Below are 21546 nucleotides of genomic sequence, written 5' to 3' on the forward strand. Positions count from 1 at the left end.
AGGAAAATAAACATAAAATTGCTGGATTTTATTTATTATGCCTCCCAAAAAACAAATAAAAAGTGATCAAAAAGTTTTATACCTCCCAAAATCTCCATGGAGGGAAAAGTAAAAATGGTATGAATCTATGAATGTTGTAACACTGAAAATAAAATATTTTACCGAAGTAGAAGAAATTTACTAAAATATGATTACGGATACCATATTGAGATATAACCAAGTGTAAAATAATGGCCCATCTGACCTCTTTATCCTATCTGAGCATATAAGTAATGACAGGACAATTATACTTGCACTTCTACCAGCTCATTGTTTGGTAGCCTCATCTGACAACTTCTAGAAATGTATATGGGTGATGCCAAGATCAAAGATCACCATGTCACTTCACGCTATGGCTATCCTGTTACCATCAATTATATTCTGCCCCACTACCCACAATTTGTCCTCTTAGGTCAGTTGGTAACATTGATAACCATTGGTTTCTTAGTTGCAGCCACATTTGGCAAAGATGGTTGATGACCAGCACAGCTACTAATAATAGGGTCAGTCAAGACAGGAAAGACATGGCTGCTTTCTTCCAAAATCTGTAAAAGGAACCTGCTCAACTGTTCTACCATCTGCCATTGCAAACTTGCAGACAGCCCATATATCATATACACCAGTACATTATACATATCTATTTATACACAGTACTGATGCCAGTTCTCCCCTGAATTTTCATTTCAGATTCCAGGTGACTTGTGATCTAAGAATTTTCCAAAATGGCCGAACTCACAGAAAAAGTAACAAAGACCCTGAATAAAACCACCCCAGGACTGCAGATATGGAGAATAGAGGTAACTACTGTTGTTAGAACTATAGCATTGTTGTTAAGAAAGAACTCTAGTAGGAAGATACAAAATTCTCATGGTTTAGTGGCACAGTTCCTAGTGGCTTGGTACCCTAATGTTGAATCGTTTGGTGTTCTAGTCACTTTTGTTCGCTGATTTATTGCCCAAATCCCTAGTTCCTGGTGGTTTAGTGCTCCAATTTCCTGTGTCCAGTGATTTGGTGCTCCACTCCCAAGTGTCCAGTCATTTCATGCTCCAGTCTCTGGTGTCCAGTGATTTGGTTCTTCAGTCTCTGGAGTCCAGTGATTTGGTGCTGCAGTACCAGATGTCCAGTTATTTAGTGCGCCATTCCTCCGTGTTCACTGATTTTGGTTACCCCATTCCTTGGCATCCAGTGATTTGGTGCTCGAGTCCTTGGTGTCCAGTGATTTGGAGATCTAATCCCTGGTGTCCAGAGATTCAGCTCTCTACTTCCCACTCTCCGGTGTTCTGTGCTCCCAATTTCTAATAGCTTTAGGCCATCACATTAGAGAGAGAGGACATTTCCACTCTCCTTGTCTTAGCAGGGAAACGTACGAAACAGCCTGAAAATCTGGAAGTCCTTGATATGGTTATGTTCACCCCTGCATTTACTATAGTGAGGTTCACAGGATTTCACTCCTGCAGTTACCGATAAATTTAGTGTCTACTTTTACTCCTAATTCCATTTCTGAATTTTGCTCCTAGAAAATGGAGATGGTTCCCATTCCAGAAAAATCCTTTGGAAACTTCTTTGATGGAGATTGTTATGTCCTCCTCATGGTGAGTACAACCTTCCATTCTAGCTCATTAGAATCAGCAATTACAGCCAATTCTCCAGCCTCGGCATGATGTCTACGTCTGTTATACTTTACGTTAGTTGTAAATTTTGGTCAATACATTCCGTATTTGTTTGAGAAAAATACCAAAAAGTATATAAAATTAGCAGTTTTCACAATTTTTTTTTCCTCTGCTTATAAGCATGATAATCTTACCACACATGACGGGTTTCCGATAGTATAATGATGATGATCTTACCACATAAAATAGTTAATAATTAACATTTACCACATATTGACTTTATATTGGCATCATTTCTTAACCCCTTAACGCCACAGGACATAAGGTTACATCATGGCAGGGTGGTACTTAAGGCAAGTAATCTTACGTCATGTGGATCTCAAGTGATCTTAAAAGAAATAGTATAAAAAAGCATTTTTAAAAAATGAGAAAAACCTTTTTTGCTTATTTTTCCCTATTTATATGATAAGAATTAAAAATTTAAGAAAAACGCCACGTGTGCTATCATCGTGTCTGTAACGACCTGTGCTATAATTTGAGTACACTAATTATCCTGCTCAGCAAAAAAAATTACAAAAGGAGGAAATACGCTTATTTTATTAATTTTGCCTTTAAAAAAGTGCAATAGAACGATCAAAGAAGCTATATGTACTCGAAAATGGTAAAAAGAAAAATTACAGCTCGTTGCGCAAAAAACAAGAGCTTACAAAGCTCCAACCATGGAAAAATAAAAAGTTATGCGGCTTTGAATGCAATAATGCAAAAATAATTATTTCCAAAAGAAAAGGTTTTTTTTGTGCAAAAGTGGAAAAACGTAAAAAAATTATAATGTTTTTGGTATTGTTGTAATTGTACCGACCCGCAGAAAAAAATTTATTGTGTCATTTATGCTCTTTGATGGACACTGTTAAAAATAAAATTAAAAAACAATGGTAGAATTGATGTGTTTTCTCTCCCTGCTCTCAAAAAAAAATAAAAAGGTTTACAATACGTTATATGCACCCAAAAATGGTACCAATAAAAAGTATAGCCACACAAAAAACAATCCCTTACACGGCTCCATTGATGGAAAAATAAAAAAGTTATGGCTCTTGAAAAGTGGAAATGAAAATCCCCCAAAAATAGTTGTGTCCTTAAGTCAAAAATAGGCCATGTCCTTAACCCCTTCCCGCTAAAGGACGTACATTTACTTCCTGGAGCGTCGGGGTATGTATACAGAGAGGTCGCGGGGTGACCTCTCTGCATACAGCGCGGGCGTCAGCTGTTTACTACAGCTGACATCCGCAGGCAATAGCCGCGATTGTCCGTTCAGCTGATCGCGACTACTAACCTTTTAAATGCTGCCATCAATTTTGACAGCGGCATTTAAAGCCCCCATACGATGTTCAGGAGTCCTGTACGCCCCCCCCCCACGGTGAGATTGGGGGAGCCGTGCAGGTGTCATGGCCGCCGGGGGCCTTCTGAAAGGCCCCAGGGCTGCCTTGGGAGACTGCCTATCAAGCCATCCCTGTAGGGTGGCTTGATAGGCTGCCTGTCAGAATGCAGTATGACGTAATGCTATAGCATTACGTCATACTGCAGGAGCGATCAAAGCATCGCATATTGTAGTCCCCCAGGGGGACTCAAAAGTTAAGTAAAAAAAAAAATCAATAAGGTTTTTTTATTTGTAAAAGAAAAAAAAGTAATAAAAGTTTAAATCACCCCTTTTTGCCATATCTGCAATTAAAATATCTAAATCATAAAAATACATATTTGGTATCGCTGCGTCCGTAAAAGTCCGATCTATCAAAGTAGCACATTATTTACTCCGCATGGTGAACGTCGTCCGAAAAAAAAAAAAAAGAACGCCAGAAATGCACTTTTTCAGTCACCCTGTCTCCCAGAGAAAACGCAATAAAAAGCGATCAAAAAGTCGTATGTGTTCTGCATTAGTACTAACAGAAAATGCAGGACATCCCATAAAAGTGAGCTGTTGCTGAACTGCATCAACGGAAAAATAAAAAAGTTATTGCGCGCACAAAATGACGGCAGAAAATAATTGAAGAAAATTAAATGTCTTTGAAAAAAAAAAGAGTAGTACAGTAAAAAAAAACTATATAAGTTTGGTATCGTAGTAATTGTACTGACCCATAGAATAAAGTTATCATGTCGCTTTTGTTGCAGTTTGTGCGCCGTAGAAACAAGACACACTGAAAGATGGTGGAATGTCTGGGGTTTTTTTTCATTTTACTTCACTTAGAATTTTTTTAAAAGTTTTTCAGTACATTATATGGTACTTTAAATAGCACCATTAAAAACCACAACTCGTCCCGCAAAAAACAAGCCTTTATACGGTGATGTTGATGGATAAATAAAGGAGTTATATGATTTATATATATATATAATTAAAAACATTTTTTTTTTCTAATCTGTTTTTATTTTCTGATAGAAGACTCTTTGTGTTCTATTGTCTGTACATGACTATGGGGCCGTCTTGCCTTTGCTGCAGAGATTTGTTTTACAGCAATTTTTAGAAAAATGCTTTACAGCCAGCTCATGGGCCATCAAAAAAAAAAAAAAAAATCAACAAAAATTTTAAAATGTATTTTTAACACGAAATTTATACAATTGGTCATTTTCTCGTGACATAATCCTTTGAAAGGGAGCAGGCCTAAAACAATCTCCCATAAATACAGTACAGCTGTGTCTATTGTGTGAATGGCCCATGAGCAAGCGTCTTAATACATTTATGACTGCATTTAGGACCATCCATGAGCCAAAACGAAAATCTATGCTAGCTATTTTTTAAAGGGGCTGTTCTACAATTGATTCTTATCACTCATCCACAGGATAGATGATAAAAGTTAGATCGGTGAGGTCTCACCGCTGAGAACCCAATGACCATGAAAAAAAGGGGTCCTCTGCAGAGTTGGAGTGGGGTGCCTAGGACCTACTAGTAAAATTTATTCTGGGCCCACTCAGTAGTTACTTGTAAATATTACCTGTTTCAGATGCTGTACTTTGCATATGAGTATGTATTGTTGTGGGTCTACAGCACCATGCGCCATTTGTTTGGGGATCCACTCCTAGCTCAGGGCCCATTTGGAGGGATTTACCTGTTCCCCTGTTGACCAGTCCGATCCTGGTCCCATATTCCCCTCCTCTGTCATTGCAGGCTCACTACACCCACCCACAGTAATATCATACTGAATGAAGCAGCGGTCGTGTATATGTGGCGCCACTTCATTCATTTTAGTGGGGCTGATGGAAATAGCGGAGTACAAGCGTCCATCTGACTGAAAATGAATGTAGCAGCACCGCTCATGTACGACCTGCTCTCCATTCGATCTCCTCGCTGCCGAGGGGGATGCTGTGATCCTGCAGTAAGGGGGACATAGGACCCCTTTTTGGAATCAGTGGGGATTGACTTTTATCATCTATCTTGGTACAGCTCTTTTAATTCATTTAAAAGTCAGCAGAATCCTAACATGTTTCAGACAAACTGTGGCCCTGCCCATGGCTCTGTTCTGCTGGCTTTTACATTAACTAATAAAGCTACTGAACTTTAATTATCACTTTGTGCTCTGCCTCCATTCCTGTGGCATTTTTTAATAAATGACCCTCCAATCTTCTAGTATCTTTAACCCCCTCTGGATTACATAATGTGAATATACGTAATCCAGTTATAAAGTGTATATGGATTGAGCTCGGTAGCAGAGTTCTGCTGTTTTTGAAAGCAGACAGTTGCAGACAACTACCACGATCAGTTAGCTCTGATCACAGTTAAAGGGGTGGTCTCGCGAAACCAAGTGGGGTTATACACTTCCGTATGGCCATATTAATGCACTTTGTAATGTACATCGTGCATTAAATATGAGCCATACAGAAGTTATTCCACTTACCTGCTCCGTTGCTAGCGTCCTCGTCTCCATGGTTCCGTCTAAATTCGCTGGCAGCTTGCTTTTTTAGACGCGCTTGCGCAGTCCGGTCTTCTGCTCAGCGCGAGCCGCTTCAGTGTGTTAGACGCTACAGCTCTTCTGCGCATGCGCAGACGAGCTGTAACCTCTCGGGAGCGCGCTGGAGCAGAAAGGTGCAGAAAGTTCAGCAGCCCAGCCGAGCGGAGACGAGAAGCCCAGCCGAGAAGCCGCCCATGTAAGTCGCCTGTCCCCGGAGCCCACCGCCTGCCCCCGGAGCCCACCGCCTGCCCCCGGAGCCCACCGCCTGCCCCCGGAGCCCACCGCCTGCCCCCGAGCCCGCCGCCGTGCTGCCGGAGCCCACCGCCTGCCCCCGGAGCTCACCGCCTGCCCCCGGATCCCACCGCCTGCCCCCGAGCCCGCCGCCGTGCTGCCGGAGCCCACCGCCTGCCCCCGGAGCTCACCGCCTGCCCCCGGAGCTCACCGCCTGCCCCCGGATCCCACCGCCTGCCCCCGAGCCCGCCGCCGTGCTGCCGGAGCCCACCGCCTGCCCCCGGAGCTCACCGCCTGCCCCCGGAGCCCACCGCCTGCCTGCCCCCGGAGCCCACCGCCTGCCTGCCCCCGGAGCCCACCGCCTGCCTGCCCCCGGAGCCCACCGCCTGCCTGCCCCCGGAGCCCACCGCCTGCCTGCCCCCGGATCCCACCGCCTGCCTGCCCCCGGATCCCACCGCCTGCCCCCGGATCCCACCGCCTGCCCCCGGATCCCACCGCCTGCCCCCGGATCCCACCGCCTGCCCCCGAGCCCGCCGCCGTGCTGCCCGAGCCTCCCGATGCTGCCCGAGCCTCCCGCCGCCGTGCCCCCGATGCTGCCCCCGATGCTGCCCGAGCCTCCCGCCGCCGTGCCCCCGATGCTGCCCGAGCCTCCCGCCGCCGGGACACACACACAGACAGACACACACACACAGACAGACATATATATAGACAGACACACAGACAGACAGACACATATATATATATATATATATATATATATATATATATACACAGATAGACAGATATAGATATATATATATATACAGACAGATAGAGATATATATATATATATATACACAGACAGACAGATAGAGATATATATATATATACACAGACAGACACACACACAGACATATATATATATATATATATATATATATATACACACACACATATACAAACACGTGTGGGTATATATATATATATATATGTGTGTATATATATATATATAATGTGTGTGTATATATACACTCACGAATACGCGTATGCGTATACTCGTACACACGTATACTATATATATATATCTCTATATATCTATATCTATATATAGATATATAGAGATATATATATAAAAGATGTGTACACGCATATATACACACACACATTATATATATATATATATATATATATATATATATATATATATATATATACACACATACACATATATACACACGCATATAAAAAAAACGTGTGGGTATGTGTGTGTATATATATATATATATATATATATATATATGTGTGTGTGTATATACACTCACGAATACGCGTATGCGTATACTCATACACATATATACTATATATATCTATCTATATATATAGATAGATATATATAAAATGTGTACACGCATATATACACACACATATATATTTAGGTGAAAAAACTATTTCATCTAAAACAGTGGAAAGTGAATTGCAGGGAGGCATTACAGTACCTTCTGCTGAGAATTCAGCACTGGACAGCTCCCTGCTATTACGAAGCCTGGGTTACTTGTGCAGGGGGAAAGGATCAGCACTGGACAGCTCCCTGCTAATACGAAGCGTGACCGGCGTCTCGGGAGCGAGCACGTCGGGCTGAAGCAAGCGCAGGGAGAAGAAGCGGCGGCCATCTTTGGGAAACTTTTTATAAGTTCATGAAACGCCAGAACTGTAAGTAGGAACCGGCTTTAAAAGCCATTTACATTGGTACTTAGTAATGTATGCTGAAGAAGGGGGACTGGGCAAAAAAAATATTTCACTGCTGCCTCGAGACATCTCCTTTAACTGTTTAGTCCTGTGGGGGACTAAAGTGTAATAAAGATTTAATAGAAAAAATATTAAAAGTTTAAAAAAAACATTTACCATTTTCCAATAAAAAAATGAAACAATTAAAAAGCACACATATTTGGTTTCACTGAGTAAGAAAACGCCCAAACTATTATAATAATATCACGAAATGTATCCCATAAAAAAAGTATGGAATGCCAGAATCGCGAGGTCTTTTTTTTGTTATTCCGGCTCCCAAAAAAAATTGATTGAAAAGTGATCAAAAACACATGTGTTTACAAAAAAAGTACTAATAAAAACTATAGTTCACCCTGCCAAACATTGAGCCCTCACACAGCCCAATCGTTATAGGTGTCTGAATATGGCGATGGAAAGCAACTGAGTTCATACATAATTTTTACTGTACTATAAAAGCTGTAAAAACTACCTCCAAAAAAAAGTCGCAATTCCTTTTTTTTTTTTTTATTTCTCCCCACTTAATTTTTTTTTAACGTTTTTTAGTACATTATATGATCCACTGAGTGCTACTGTTTAAAATTACAACTCGTTTAGTAAAAATCAAGTTCTCTTACGGCTATATCAATGAGAAAAAAATATGGCAAAAGAAGCAAAAATAAAAGAATAAAAAATCCCTTGTCCTGAAAGGGTTGATTCACATCTTTCTGTAATTCTCCATATTCCTCCCCGACAGACTCATAAGACCAGCAATAAATTTTCATATGACCTGCACTTCTGGATCGGGAATAATTCCTCCACGGATGAGCAGGGGGCAGCTGCCATTTACACCACACAGATGGATACCCACCTGGGAGGAATTGCTGTCCAGCATCGGGAAGCCCAGGGTCATGAGAGTGACACATTCAAGGGATATTTCAAACAAGGCATAGTGTGAGTATTATCAATAGTCGAGCCGCCGCAGACAGCCAAAAGTGGTTTTGCATACGTTCACGCTCCAATGGCTGGAGTCTGGGATGCATAATAGTAGCAGGATCAAAAAAGGGGGACCTGTACCTTTAAATATTATTGCCTGAAATTAAACTGTTTGTGGTGAAGACATATCTAATATGACGTGATGTTCCTCTTTGTCTCAGGTACAAGAATGGTGGTGTAGCCTCAGGAATGAAGCAGGTGGAGACGAACACATACAACATAAAACGTCTGCTACACGTCAAGGGGAAGAAGAATGTGTTGGCTGGAGAGGTGATTGATAGCTTTCCCATTAAAATTCTGACTTGTGGATATAATCTTGATGTACAAAGCTATATAAGTAGTATATATGATACATTATGTTTTATGTTATATTTTGTAATACATGTTTTTGAAGCCTTTTTAATGTTACGGTATATTTTACATAATACAAGTTTGTTTAAAAAAATCTTGATTACAGTGCTTTGATTAGGTGAATAATTTTTTTCTTTCCTTATGTAACTTGCCCCCCAGTATACATAAGTCGGCTAGTATTACCTTATTTAGTTATTCCTTTCTATCTGAAACTTTCTGGAGTCCTTCTCTTCACCTGGGTCATGTGATCTCATTCTGGCCACCTGAGATTCACTTGGCGTTATGTTCTCTCATTTTTCAGTCAGCATGTGTGATGGACCATACCGCACAAGCTCTTACTAGGGGCATGCAGAAACTCCTATCATAGCTACTGCTGATTAGAGTTCCTGTCACACAGTTATAATGAAGGAGATGACAGCTTCTCTTCCTGACTGTATGCTTATGGTCTGTAGCATATTTAGGTGAATATACAGAGTAATGATAATCAGACCGTCCACCCAGCAGGCAGAGATGGTACTGGCTCTAGCTGGTCATGTGATGTGGTGCTGATGCGTCATGGGTCTGATAGCACAGAATAGTGAAAGAGAAGGCAGGGACAAATCTCAACATCACGATGGTTTTTGATAGGCATCAGACATCATTGAATGGCTGTGATTGGTTAACCCAGTGCCGGCTTTCATTGGCTGACGCTGCACTGTGTTAGCCAATCGGAGCATTGGCTTTCTGGAGGCGGGGCCCCACTTCCAGAAAGCAATGCTCTGTCGGCGTGGAGGAGGGGGCGACAGCCTGCAGCAGCGATGCGGGGGATGAGTATTGATTTTTGTTTTCTACAGCGTATTCCCGGCGTATAAGTTGACAGTTGGGGGTCGTCATATACGCCCAGTCGTCGTATACGCCGGAAAATATGGTTGGTCTGCATAGGAGCTGTATACACAAAAGGGTAAGAGATGTTTTATCCAAGACTATTTGTAAAGTTACCTCATTTGAAAATAATAACACAATGATTGAAAAAGTATACATACCCTTTAAGTGGCTGTTATAGTTAGAAGAGCCAGTTCTTTTTCCATAGAGCAAGAAAAATCGCCCAGCCGCAGTCAGTCCATGTCATTCCTTATCTCAGTCTAGGTTATTAATCAGATTGATTCTAGTTTTATAGGTAGAGTATTAACTTTTTAGGTAGAGTATGGCCCCCTGCACACGGGTAGAAATTCCACGGTGGGATTTCCCCGCAGAATTTCCACCCGTGCCCACTACCATGGGATTGCATTAGATAATGCAATCCTATGCAGACGGCTGCAATTTGTTTGCGTGAAAACACTCCCAGAAAACAAAACGCGGCATGTCCTATTTCTGTGCGGGTCTCGCAGAGAAACGTCACTAGTGACGTTCCGGCTCTGCCCTGCGAACGCGCCAGCTGGGCGGCAGCCAGCACATAGTGCAGAGAGAAGATGCCGGGAGCGGGTGAGCTGCAGGGCTGTGCAGGGGCACGGGTCCGCATCCCGCTGCCAGAATTCTTGCAGCGGGATCCGACCCAGCCGTCTGCAGGCAGCCTATCACCTTTTTAAGTAGAGTCCCAAAATTCATACTTTTTCCTCGTTTTCTCTTCCAGTTTATATAGTTTATGAAAATTTTGCTGCAAGTCCTGACTTTTCCATTTGTCTTTCCTCTTCTAGGTTCCTTTCCAGTGGAGCAGCTTTAATACCGGAGATGTCTTCTTGGTGGATTTGGGGAAGCTGATCATCCAGTGGAACGGGCCAGAGAGCAACAGGATGGAGAGACTGAGGGTAAAAGTCCTTTTACATGGACAGATAATCTGGTTGTGCTTTTGACCACTGAGCGACAATGAACATATTGGTCAGCGCTTGTTCCCTCTGTGTAGACAGCAGATTATCTGGGGATGACCAATGATTAAGGCCCAATGTCCATGGGCGGATTTGATTTGTGGAAGATCCGCAATTCAAGCCGCCCATAGGGAAGCATGGGCGTCCACACCTAAATTTAAAGCATGCGGATCTTTGGGTGCAGAAAACAAATCTCAGCATGCTCCATTTTAGTGCAGTTTCCGCACAAACTGCTTCCATTGAAGTCAATGAAGCCGCCCGATCCGTGGCCCTTCCGCAGCTGACACTGCGGACAGGCCACGGATTCCGTGGGAAAGCAGGAGTTTGGAAAAAAAAGTACTGCGCATGTGCACTGGCAAGCACTTCCGCATCTGCAGTGCAAAAGAAAGAAGAGAGGGACAGATAAGCCGGGTCCTCTGCCGTGGGCAGGGTCAGATTTCGCTGCAGGCGGCATCCGACCCGCCCGTGCACATGAGGCCTAACACGATCTTTCACTCCTGCAGCTGTCATTGGTTGGGTTGGGTTGGGTGTTCCTCCTCTTACATATCCTGGATATCAGGTGAATGGGCGTTCGTAGGAACATTCAGACACGATAATCACCCCAGGTAAAAGGACCTTAAAGGGGTTGTCCCGCGAAAGCAAGTGGGGTTATACACTTCTGTATGGCCATATTAATGCACTTTGTAATGTACATTGTGCATTAATTATGAGCCATACAGAAGTTATCAGAAATTATTCACTTACCTGTTCCGTTGCTGGCGTCCTCGTCTCCATGGTGCCGTCTAATTTTCAGCGTCTAATCGCCGGATTAGACGCGCTTGCGCAGTCCTGTCTTCTTCTTTTCTGAATGGGGCCGCTCGTGCTGGAGAGCGGCTCCTTGTAGCTCCGCCCCGTTACGTGCCGATTCCAGCCAATCAGGAGGCTGGAATCGGCAGTGGACCGCACAGAAGACCTGCGGTCCACCGAGGGAGAAGATCCCGGCGGCCATCTTCACCAGGGAAGTAAGAAGTCACCGGAGCGCGGGGATTCAGGTAAGCACTATCCCGTTTTCTTTTTTAACTCCTGCATCGGGTTTGTCTCGCGCCGAACGGGGGGGCTATTGAAAAAAAAAAAAAACCCGTTTCGGCGCGGGACAACCCCTTTAAGGAATTAGGGGGACTTACTGAGGCGGAGTAAGAAATGAGTAGATGTCTTCTAATGTCTTACTGTTGAGGAATAATAAGGTGGGCAGACTCCTCTTTAGGCCAAGTACACACTTCCCGTGTATGCCAGTTGCATCCAATAGGCTCGGGCGTAACTCCCATCGGACAGCACACAGCTGTCCGTTTGCTGTCCGATTTACATGGACACTTCTCATTAACATGCATTAGTATGTCCTATTTCTCATTCGTCATATGGACATGAATAAGGGATGCAATGAGTTTTTCACGTGGACCATTGGTTTGTATGAAAAAACATCAATCTGCGTAAGCTATAATGGGGCTGCGCGCTGCCTCTGAATTAATACGGATAGAACACAATCCCAAATACACTAGTATATCCCAGAGGCCTTATGGTCTACATGAGTGGTGGCTGACATGTTGTACTCATGGGCAAACACAGCTGGTACTGTACAGATATTTCCCTAATCGTTGCATCTTCACTGTACTAAAAATATGAGCTACTACGCAAAACAAACAAAAATAACATTGGGTCTTGAAGAGACAAACCATTGAGATAAATCGCATCAGTGGAGGTCCATGGCCCGGGGACACATTAAAACACTAATGAAGTAGGGGTCTTTTGTGGTCCCCAATCTGGTAACGCCATCATTATTTTCTCTTCATAACAAAAAGTGGAAAATTCCTTTAAATGGGATAAACTACCGAATATCATAGCACCTTCATTCTTTTTTCCATATATGACACCTGCCATAGAAAAGTATTTCAATATGAATTTGTTTTAGGGTATGAACTTGGCAAAAGACATCCGTGACCGTGAACGTGGTGGGCGTGCCTATGTTTACGTTGTTGAAGGTGATAACGAGGAAGCATCGCCTAAACTGATGCAGATTCTTATGCATGTGCTGGGGGAGAGAAAAGAGATAAAGGCACCAATATCTGATGATGTAGTGGACAGTGCAGCAACAGGAGCAATAAAGTTGTATCAGTAAGTAACCCACACCTATGTCAGCAGCAATCTGTGTACAATCTGTCCCCATCACAGACAAACTCCAGTGAAAACTGAGATCTTAACCTGCAATTCCTCGGAGCATTGCATAGTTTGACTTTGGGGATAATTTGCTGGGACATCCACTCCTGGGAAGATTGTCACTGTAGAGTGATGGACTCCAAATTGTTTGAAAGTAGCCTTATAACCCTTTCCAGATTGATGGACAGCAACAATTGCTTCTCTAAGGTCATTGCTGCTATTTTTCCTCTTTTGCCAGTTTGCTGGTCTGGAGCATTCAAAAGTGTTAACACAATGCCAAACGTCTGCTATTATATAGGTGGCCACACTTACTGATCATAAGTTAATCAGTGGCATTTGATTAGCAGCACCTGGCTGCTACGTACCCTCTTAACTCCTATGGAAGCAGTAAGGGTGTACTTAAACTTTCACACATAGCTTCTGCATTTTGCCTAGTTTTTCCTCTACCTAGTTTTTGGTAAATAAGCAATGACACGGTTGAGGCTCATCTGAGGTTGTATGTACAGTACCGAATTTTAAGACCTTCTAAAGTCTTTTAAATTATCCCCGGATACATAAAATGATGGAGTTCAAAGGGGGTGTACTTAGTTTTTCTCATGACTATATGAAAATACAGCATGTACAAACACAACGTTGTGGATTTATCAGTGTAGAACTAGCATAGATACAAGGTGTTAATAGATCTAGGGCAGGGGTCCCCAACTCCAGTCCTCAGGGAACACCTGTGGCAATGTCTGAGGACGGACTATAATTACATCACCTGTGCAACACTGAGGAAGTCCTGAAAACATGACCTGTTGGTGGTCCCTGAGGACTGGAGTTGGGGAACACTGATCTAGGGTGAGACTTGGTTATAGGGTTTTTTGTTTTTTTTTTAAGGGGAGCTTCTACAACCCAAATGTGTTTCTAGGACGCTCATAGTTTTGATTAGTAGTTTATTCCAACTTGACCCAAAACCCAGCCCTCCAGGTCATTATTATTTGAGGGTTGAAGATTAAGACTGCATCCCCACATAGGAAACCCCGCTTCTAGCTGAAACTCTGTTCAGCCACAGCAGCCAATGGCCGCACGATCTTGCCAATATTGGCAACCACGGTGAGCAGAGTATTAGCTGCAAGGATGTTTTTTGGTTTGTGAGAACATAGCCCAAGCCAATTTGTAGTCAAATTCAGCTGCTGTTGGGAAAGGACAAGCTACAGATTGTGAATTTTTCTTATCTCCACATTCTTACTTAGGGTGACAGACAACAATGGCAACTTGATGGTGCAGGAAGTGGCCACCAAACCACTAACCCAAGATCTGTTGAACAACAATGTAAGTCCTTTACATATATATACAGTAGTGTAAGATGGATAGCGTCAGGATCAGTGGACGTAAACACACTGTGTCACAGGCTGGTTTGACTTTTTGCCAAATTTTGGTAGAGACACTTGGGGTACTCTGGTTTTCACCCCTTAACCCAACCAGTGAGGATGTGCATTTCACTGTGGGGTTCCCATAGGCCTAGGTGGTACGGTACTCGGAGGTGTGAACAGCAGCATAGTCAGACAGTCCAGGTCGGAGCAGGCGGCATATTTCAGCATGAGAAATAAAGCTAGAGGTTAGGTAGAACAGGTTCAGCATGATAAATCAAGCCATGGGGCAAGGCAGGCAGTAGCATAGTTCGTATAATAAGCTGAAGTCAAGAGCTGTAGATAGGAACATAGTCAGGGATAGCTAAAGCCAGGAAACCAGGTCACTTGATAGCACATTGAGCGAGATCAAAATGACCTCAATACTCTGAAAGCCTTCATAGGAAGAAGATGTCAGATATAGCCGGAGCTGACATTGGATAGATAGGGGAGCATAATGTTTGGTGTGCACTGGCCCCTTAAGAGGACAGCCAGAAGCGCACTTGCACCCTCCACGCCAGAACATGAGCAGATGCCTAAGTCGGGTGTATGCTGTGAATAGGAGCAGTATGTGAATCACAGCCGCTAGGAGGGGTAAGTTAGCGGCTGCAAACTGTGACAGATTTGGTAAGTAGATAAACTTGGTTGACCCCTCTTTTCATTATTCTCTCCAGCACAAATGTCAAAAGAGAATAGAAAGCTGCTGAAATAGAAACCTTATTGGTCTTTGTTTCAGCAGTAGAAGTCAATGGTTCCATTCAGGTGCGCCTTCTGAATCCTGGTTTTTACCTAGGAAAGAAAGCAAAACGTTATGTGCAAGGCTATTCAGACAGGTAACAGTTATATTCTTGCTCCTGGCAGGATTGCTACATCTTGGATCAGGGTGGAATAAAGATCTTCGTATGGAAAGGAAAAAATGCGTCAAACGAAGAAAAGCAGCAAGCAATGCAGAGAGCGCTGGTGAGTGCGGTCACTGAGCAACACGGTGCTAATCTCAGCGGGTGTCACTCTACATGTCTACCCACACGGAATGAACATTACAGGGTTATGACTGGTGATCTTCCCAAACTGAACCCCTCATAACTTCCGTTTAATGACACTCAGATACAGAAATTTGATATCAATGGAAACAGAAATTCAAAAAGTTTCATTTAGCAATATTGTCCACCAGTAAGATGTCCTTGTTGCCCATAGCGGCCAATCCCAACGCAGTGTTCATTTCTCAAGCTGCTGATGTAAGATGAACACTACATTGTGATTGGTTGCTCTGGGCAACAAGGACCCCATCTTACTGGTAGATAGTTTTGCTAAATAAGACCAAGATAGTTTTATTCTGCCGCCATTATGAGACAAAATGGCTGCCAACAAAGACAAGAGAGCATTTGGTGGACCTGTTTTTCATCTCTACCAGTCTGTTATTAGTGTGCAATGTCATTTTGGAAAACGTTTGACAAAAATCCACCCAGGCGCACAGTTTGTAAGTGGTACCCCATTTTTAGAGAAAAAGGTTGCATCTGTAAGCAAAAATAATCCAGCTGTCCACCAGTAAGCGTGTAAACAACGGAGCGCGTAAATGCAGGTTTCACACGAAGTCCTCAGAAATCCACCGTCGGAGCAAGGAGTCTTTAGTGTTTAGTGGTAAAGCCGCCTTCCAGTTTTCAGGCAACAACCATAATGTCAAAATCTGGGGAGGGAAAACCCACTCGTCTACGTGAAGCATAAGGGCGACTCCTCCAAGGTGAATGTGTTTTGCACTATAACCTGTAGGAAAGTGTACAGCCCCTTCTTTTTCACAAGGAAACAATCCCGGGATTAGCTAGAGATATGGCTTCTGCCACAGCGGGAACAGGAAATCCCAGGTTTCAACGTCCAACAGTTGAAAAACTTCCATTTTCGCAATGGAGTCAGAAGTTGGCTCAATAGGTGACTACCGTACAGATGGATTGACTGTGAGGTTGTGACAATAGTGAACTTCTTCCTTGGCCTCGATGTTCCCTGGACTTTAAACCTTGTGATATTTCCTCTGACGGGTGTTAGTCAATATGCCCCCAATACCATCCACCATGCATGATCTGCGGCATCACAGAAACCTTTGCAACAGTCAGTTGTGATACTCTACAACGTGTATGGCAGGAACTTGACTACAGCCTCCATGTGTGTCCAGTGACAAAGGGGGCCACACTGATCACCTCTGATGTGAAAAACATTTTTGATTTTGTACAACAAAACTTTTTGAGTTTCTGTTTCCTTTAATATCAAATGTATGTATCTGACTGTCATTAAATGTGAATTAATGAGGGTTTCAAATTGGGAAGATCATTTGTAATAACCTTGTATAGTGGATCTCAGTCCATGCTCTTGTTAGATTTGTTGTTTCACTTCCATATTCTAATTTTCACCTTGTTTAACAAACAGAATTTTATCAAAGCCAAGAACTACCCTGCATCCACTAACATTGAGGTTCAGAATGACGGGTCCGAATCAGCTGTATTTAAGCAGCTTTTCCAAAAATGGACCACAAAGGATCAGACTGTCGGGCTGGGAAAGAAAAACACTGCTGGTAAAGTGGGTAAGTTCATTAAAAATGGCAAAAAAAATACAAACTTGTAGAAAAATGCCTCAAACTGCACAAAGTATTTCAAGAGGGCATCTGCTGATCCCGTGTTATAATGATAAGATGGAATAACCGGAGCTCCAGCAGCACAGAGTAACAGAAGATTGTACCAGTGTTGTGGGAGGTAGTGACTTGTCCACTTGTGATGATGTTGGTGAGGACAGAGCCATATGTGACAGGGGCAGCATGATGAATCCAAAATTTGTTTCTTTTCAGAATTAAGGGCTAAACTTCATTAAATAATTTTCCAATATGAAAATTCATTAGGGAGTATTTCAGAATAGCCATGTAGTGTTTGCTAAGCAGCAGCCCCAATACACTGTTTAAAGCATACCTGCGTTTTCAGCAAATTTTCTAAAATACCACAGGTTCTCCTTATCCTCTCAATTACTGAACCTTGTTTCATGTCTGTAAGTTTTGATTTTCAGGTGGTCTTCCCTATTGCTCTGTGCCCCACTGTTTGCAATCCACTTTTAGGCAAGGAGTGTGTTGCAAGCCTATATTCTGCCAGTAGTTCACTGTCCTGATTTCCTTTACCTCACTTCCCATCCTGTATTGCACTATCTATGGTCCAATTAACAGGGAGGCAGTATCTGAATGCCTGCCCCTCTGCTTTCCCAGGATGCTTTTAGGAATCAGGCATTCAGAGACATTTTGGCTAAGTGACTAGTAAACCCAAAGTAATGTGCTCGCACTCATGGTGTAACAGTAGGAGAGGCAGAGATTATGAAGATTGTTTACACTGTGTCTGCTGACCTGTCAGCCTCTGAGTGCACGTAGCAACCTGTGAACACATTCCCTTCCCCACAGCTAAGAGACTGTCCCAGCATCCAAGTTACTACAGAAACTTAATACACAATGAAAGGCAGGGGCCTGAAGAGGTGCTGGAAGAGAAACCCTCAGTGGCAGCCACTTAACCCTTCATTTACAGTAGTAAAACGAAAAAATATATAAAAATATATAATAATGACCGTACATTACAATTTTGATGAGACACAAACAGACTGTTCTATCGGATAAGCATAAGTAGTCTGAAAACATAGTGCCTCCTCAATGATAAAGCAAGGAATACCAAAAGAGGGATTTTATTAGTCCTGTCATTCCAAAGAATTTTTTTAAAACAGCACTTTATGGTAATACATGTTTATTCTTACAATACAGCCAAAGTAGAACAAGTAAAGTTTGATGCCACCTCGATGCATGCCAAACCTGAGATGGCCGCACAGCAGAAGATGGTGGATGATGGATCTGGGGAAGTAGAGGTAATAATGCATAATGACTGGTTGAACTAACAATATAACCAATATATTAGAAATGTACAGTATTATAATATAACTACTATAATACTGCCTGCTATGTACAAGAATATAACTACTATAATACTGCCACATATGTACAAGAATATAACTACTATAATACTGCCTGCTATGTACAAGAATATAACTACTATAATACTGCCACATATGTACAAGAATATAACTACTATAATACTACCACATATGTACAAGAATATAACTACTATAATACTACCCCTATGTACAAGAATATAACTAGAATAATACTGCCCCCTGTGTACAAGAATATAACTACTATAATACTGCTCCCTATGTACAAGAATATAACTACTATAATACTGCCCCCTATGTACAAGAATATAACTACTATAATACTGCCCCCTATGTACAAGAATATAACTACTATAATACTGCCCCCTATGTACAAGAATATAACTACTATAATACTGCATCCTATGTACAGGAATATAAGTACTAAAATACTGCTTCCTATGTACAAGAATATAATTACTATAATACTGCCTCCTATGTATAAGAATATAACTACTATAATACTGCCCCCTATGTACAAGAATATAACTACTATAATATTGCTCCCTATGTACAAGAATATAACTACTATAATACTGCCCCCTATGTACAAGAATATAACTACTATAATACTGCATCCTATGTACAGGAATATAAGTACTAAAATACTGCTTCCTATGTACAAGAATATAACTACTATAATACTGCCTCCTATGTATAAGAAAATAACTACTATAATACTGCCTGCTATGTACAAGAATATAACTACTATAATACTGCCACATATGTACAAGAATATAACTACTATAATACTGCCACATATGTACAAGACTATAACTACTATAATACTGCCACATATGTACAAGAATATAACTACTATAATACTGCCACATATGTACAAGAATATAACTACTATAATACTGCCACATATGTACAAGAATATAACTACTATAATACTGCCACATATGTACAAGAATATAACTACTATAATACTGCCCCCTATGTACAAGAATATAACTACTATAATACTGCCCCCTATGTACAAGAATATAACTACTATAATACTGCCTCCTATGTATAAGAATATAACTACTATAATACCGCCCCCTATGTACAAGAATATAACTACTATAATACTGCCTCCTGTGTACAAGAATATAACTACTATAATTCTGCCCCGTGTACAAGAATATAACTACTATAATACTGCCCCCTATGTACAAGAATATAACTAGTATAATACTGCCCCCTATGTACAAGAATATAACCATTATAATACTGCCCCCTATATACAAGAATATAACTACTATAATTCTGCCCCCTATGTACAAGAATATAACTAGTATAATACTGCCCCCTATGTATAAGAATATAACTACTATAATACTGCCCCCTTTGTACAAGAATATAACTACTATAAAACTGCCTCCTGTGTACAAGAATATAACTACTATAATACTACCCCCTATGTTCAAGAATATAATTACTATTATACTGCCCTTACGTACAAGAATATAACTACTATAATACTGCCTCCTATGTATAAGAATATAACTACTATAATACCGCCCCCTATGTACAAGAATATAACTACTATAATACTGCCTCCTGTGTACAAGAATATAACTACTATAATTCTGCCCCGTGTACAAGAATATAACTACTATAATACTGCCCCCTATGTACAAGAATATAACTAGTATAATACTGCCCCCTATGTACAAGAATATAACCATTATAATACTGCCCCCTATATACAAGAATATAACTACTATAATTCTGCCCCCTATGTACAAGAATATAACTAGTATAATACTGCCCCCTATGTATAAGAATATAACTACTATAATACTGCCCCCTTTGTACAAGAATATAACTACTATAAAACTGCCTCCTGTGTACAAGAATATAACTACTATAATACTACCCCCTATGTTCAAGAATATAATTACTATTATACTGCCCTTACGTACAAGAATATAACTACTATAAAACTACACCTGTATACAAGAATATATCTACTGTAATACTGCCTTGTATGTATAAGAATATAACTCACATAATACTGCCTGCTATGTACAAGAATATAAATACTATAATACTGCCTCCTATGTACAAGAATATAACAACTATAATACTACCCCCTATGTACAAGAATATAACTACTATAATACTGCCTTCTATGTACAAGAATATAACTACTATAATACTGCCCCCTATGTACAAGAATATAACTACTATAATACTACCTCCTATGTACAAGAATATAACTACTATAATACTACCCCCTATGTACAAGAATATAACTACTATAATACTACCCCCTATGTACAAGAATATAACTACTACCGGTATAATACTGCCTCCTATGTACAAGAATATAACTGCTATAATACTGCATCCTATGTACAAGAATATAACTACTATAATACTGCTCCTATATACAAGAATATAACTACTATAATACTTCTCCTATGTACAAGAAGATAAACTACTATGATACTGCCCCCTATGTACTAGAATATAACTACTATAATACTGCCTCCTATGTACAAGAATATACCTACTATAATATTGCTCCTATACACAAAAATATAACTACTAGAATACTGCTCCCTATGTACAGGAATATAACTACTATAATACTGCCCCCTATGTACAAGAATAAAACTACTATAATACTGCTCCCTATGTACAAGAATATAACAATTGTAATGCTGCTCCCTATGTCCATGCTGGTCTCTGATTCCTGGTTACTTGAGTGATGGGGGAATAAAGAAGTCTTTTTGTACCTTTGCATATCCGCCTGTGCTGCCAGTCATTATCTTGTATGGACTTGCAATTTTGAACCTTTTGGTTCTTTTTTGGCTTTGCATGAATTGGCCTGACCCCAGAAAGGGTTTAATTTTGCTGTTGGTGGACTATATCTATACGGACTGATTCCTGGTCCCTCTTGACACACAGGAAATACCCACACAGCAAATCAATGGCTGGAGCTGTGACCTGCGTCAATCAGCCATTGGTTGACCAGCTAGTGGGGACCCAGGGACCATGAGAATAAAAGTGGTGGGCGATTAGTGGAAGCGATTTTATGAGTTGTTTTTTTTAAGGCATCTCAGAGTCTTTAACTTAAAAAAAAAGATGATCAGCGGGAGAACTCCTCTAAGAACGTTAAATATATATATATATATATATATAGGAAAACACAATGTATTACAAAATAAATTTGCAGATAATATAGTCACAGGTGGCACTCGGGAATGATGGGCTAATCTACAGTGGG

At 41.3% G+C, this 21546-nt stretch overlaps 1 protein-coding gene across 3 annotated transcripts in view; it reads left to right on the forward strand.

Moving 5' to 3' along the window:
- VIL1 (villin 1) overlaps window positions 1-21546 on the forward strand; it is a 48163-nt gene that overhangs the window by 11449 nt on the left and 15168 nt on the right. For 2 of the 3 annotated variants that reach the window (XM_066576025.1, XM_066576026.1), the window contains exons 2-11: window positions 727-836; window positions 1557-1631; window positions 8313-8509; window positions 8713-8821; window positions 10576-10686; window positions 12689-12891; window positions 14169-14247; window positions 15186-15284; window positions 16740-16893; window positions 18100-18200. In XM_066576025.1, coding sequence (XP_066432122.1) covers window positions 762-836; window positions 1557-1631; window positions 8313-8509; window positions 8713-8821; window positions 10576-10686; window positions 12689-12891; window positions 14169-14247; window positions 15186-15284; window positions 16740-16893; window positions 18100-18200 — 1203 coding nt within the window. In that variant the 5' untranslated portion in view covers window positions 727-761. The remainder of the gene's footprint in view (window positions 1-726; window positions 837-1556; window positions 1632-8312; window positions 8510-8712; window positions 8822-10575; window positions 10687-12688; window positions 12892-14168; window positions 14248-15185; window positions 15285-16739; window positions 16894-18099; window positions 18201-21546) is intronic. The other variant, XM_066576027.1, reaches the window with a different exon arrangement.

Source organism: Eleutherodactylus coqui, chromosome 8 (assembly GCF_035609145.1).
Source record: "Eleutherodactylus coqui strain aEleCoq1 chromosome 8, aEleCoq1.hap1, whole genome shotgun sequence".
Taxonomy (NCBI): domain Eukaryota; kingdom Metazoa; phylum Chordata; class Amphibia; order Anura; family Eleutherodactylidae; genus Eleutherodactylus; species Eleutherodactylus coqui.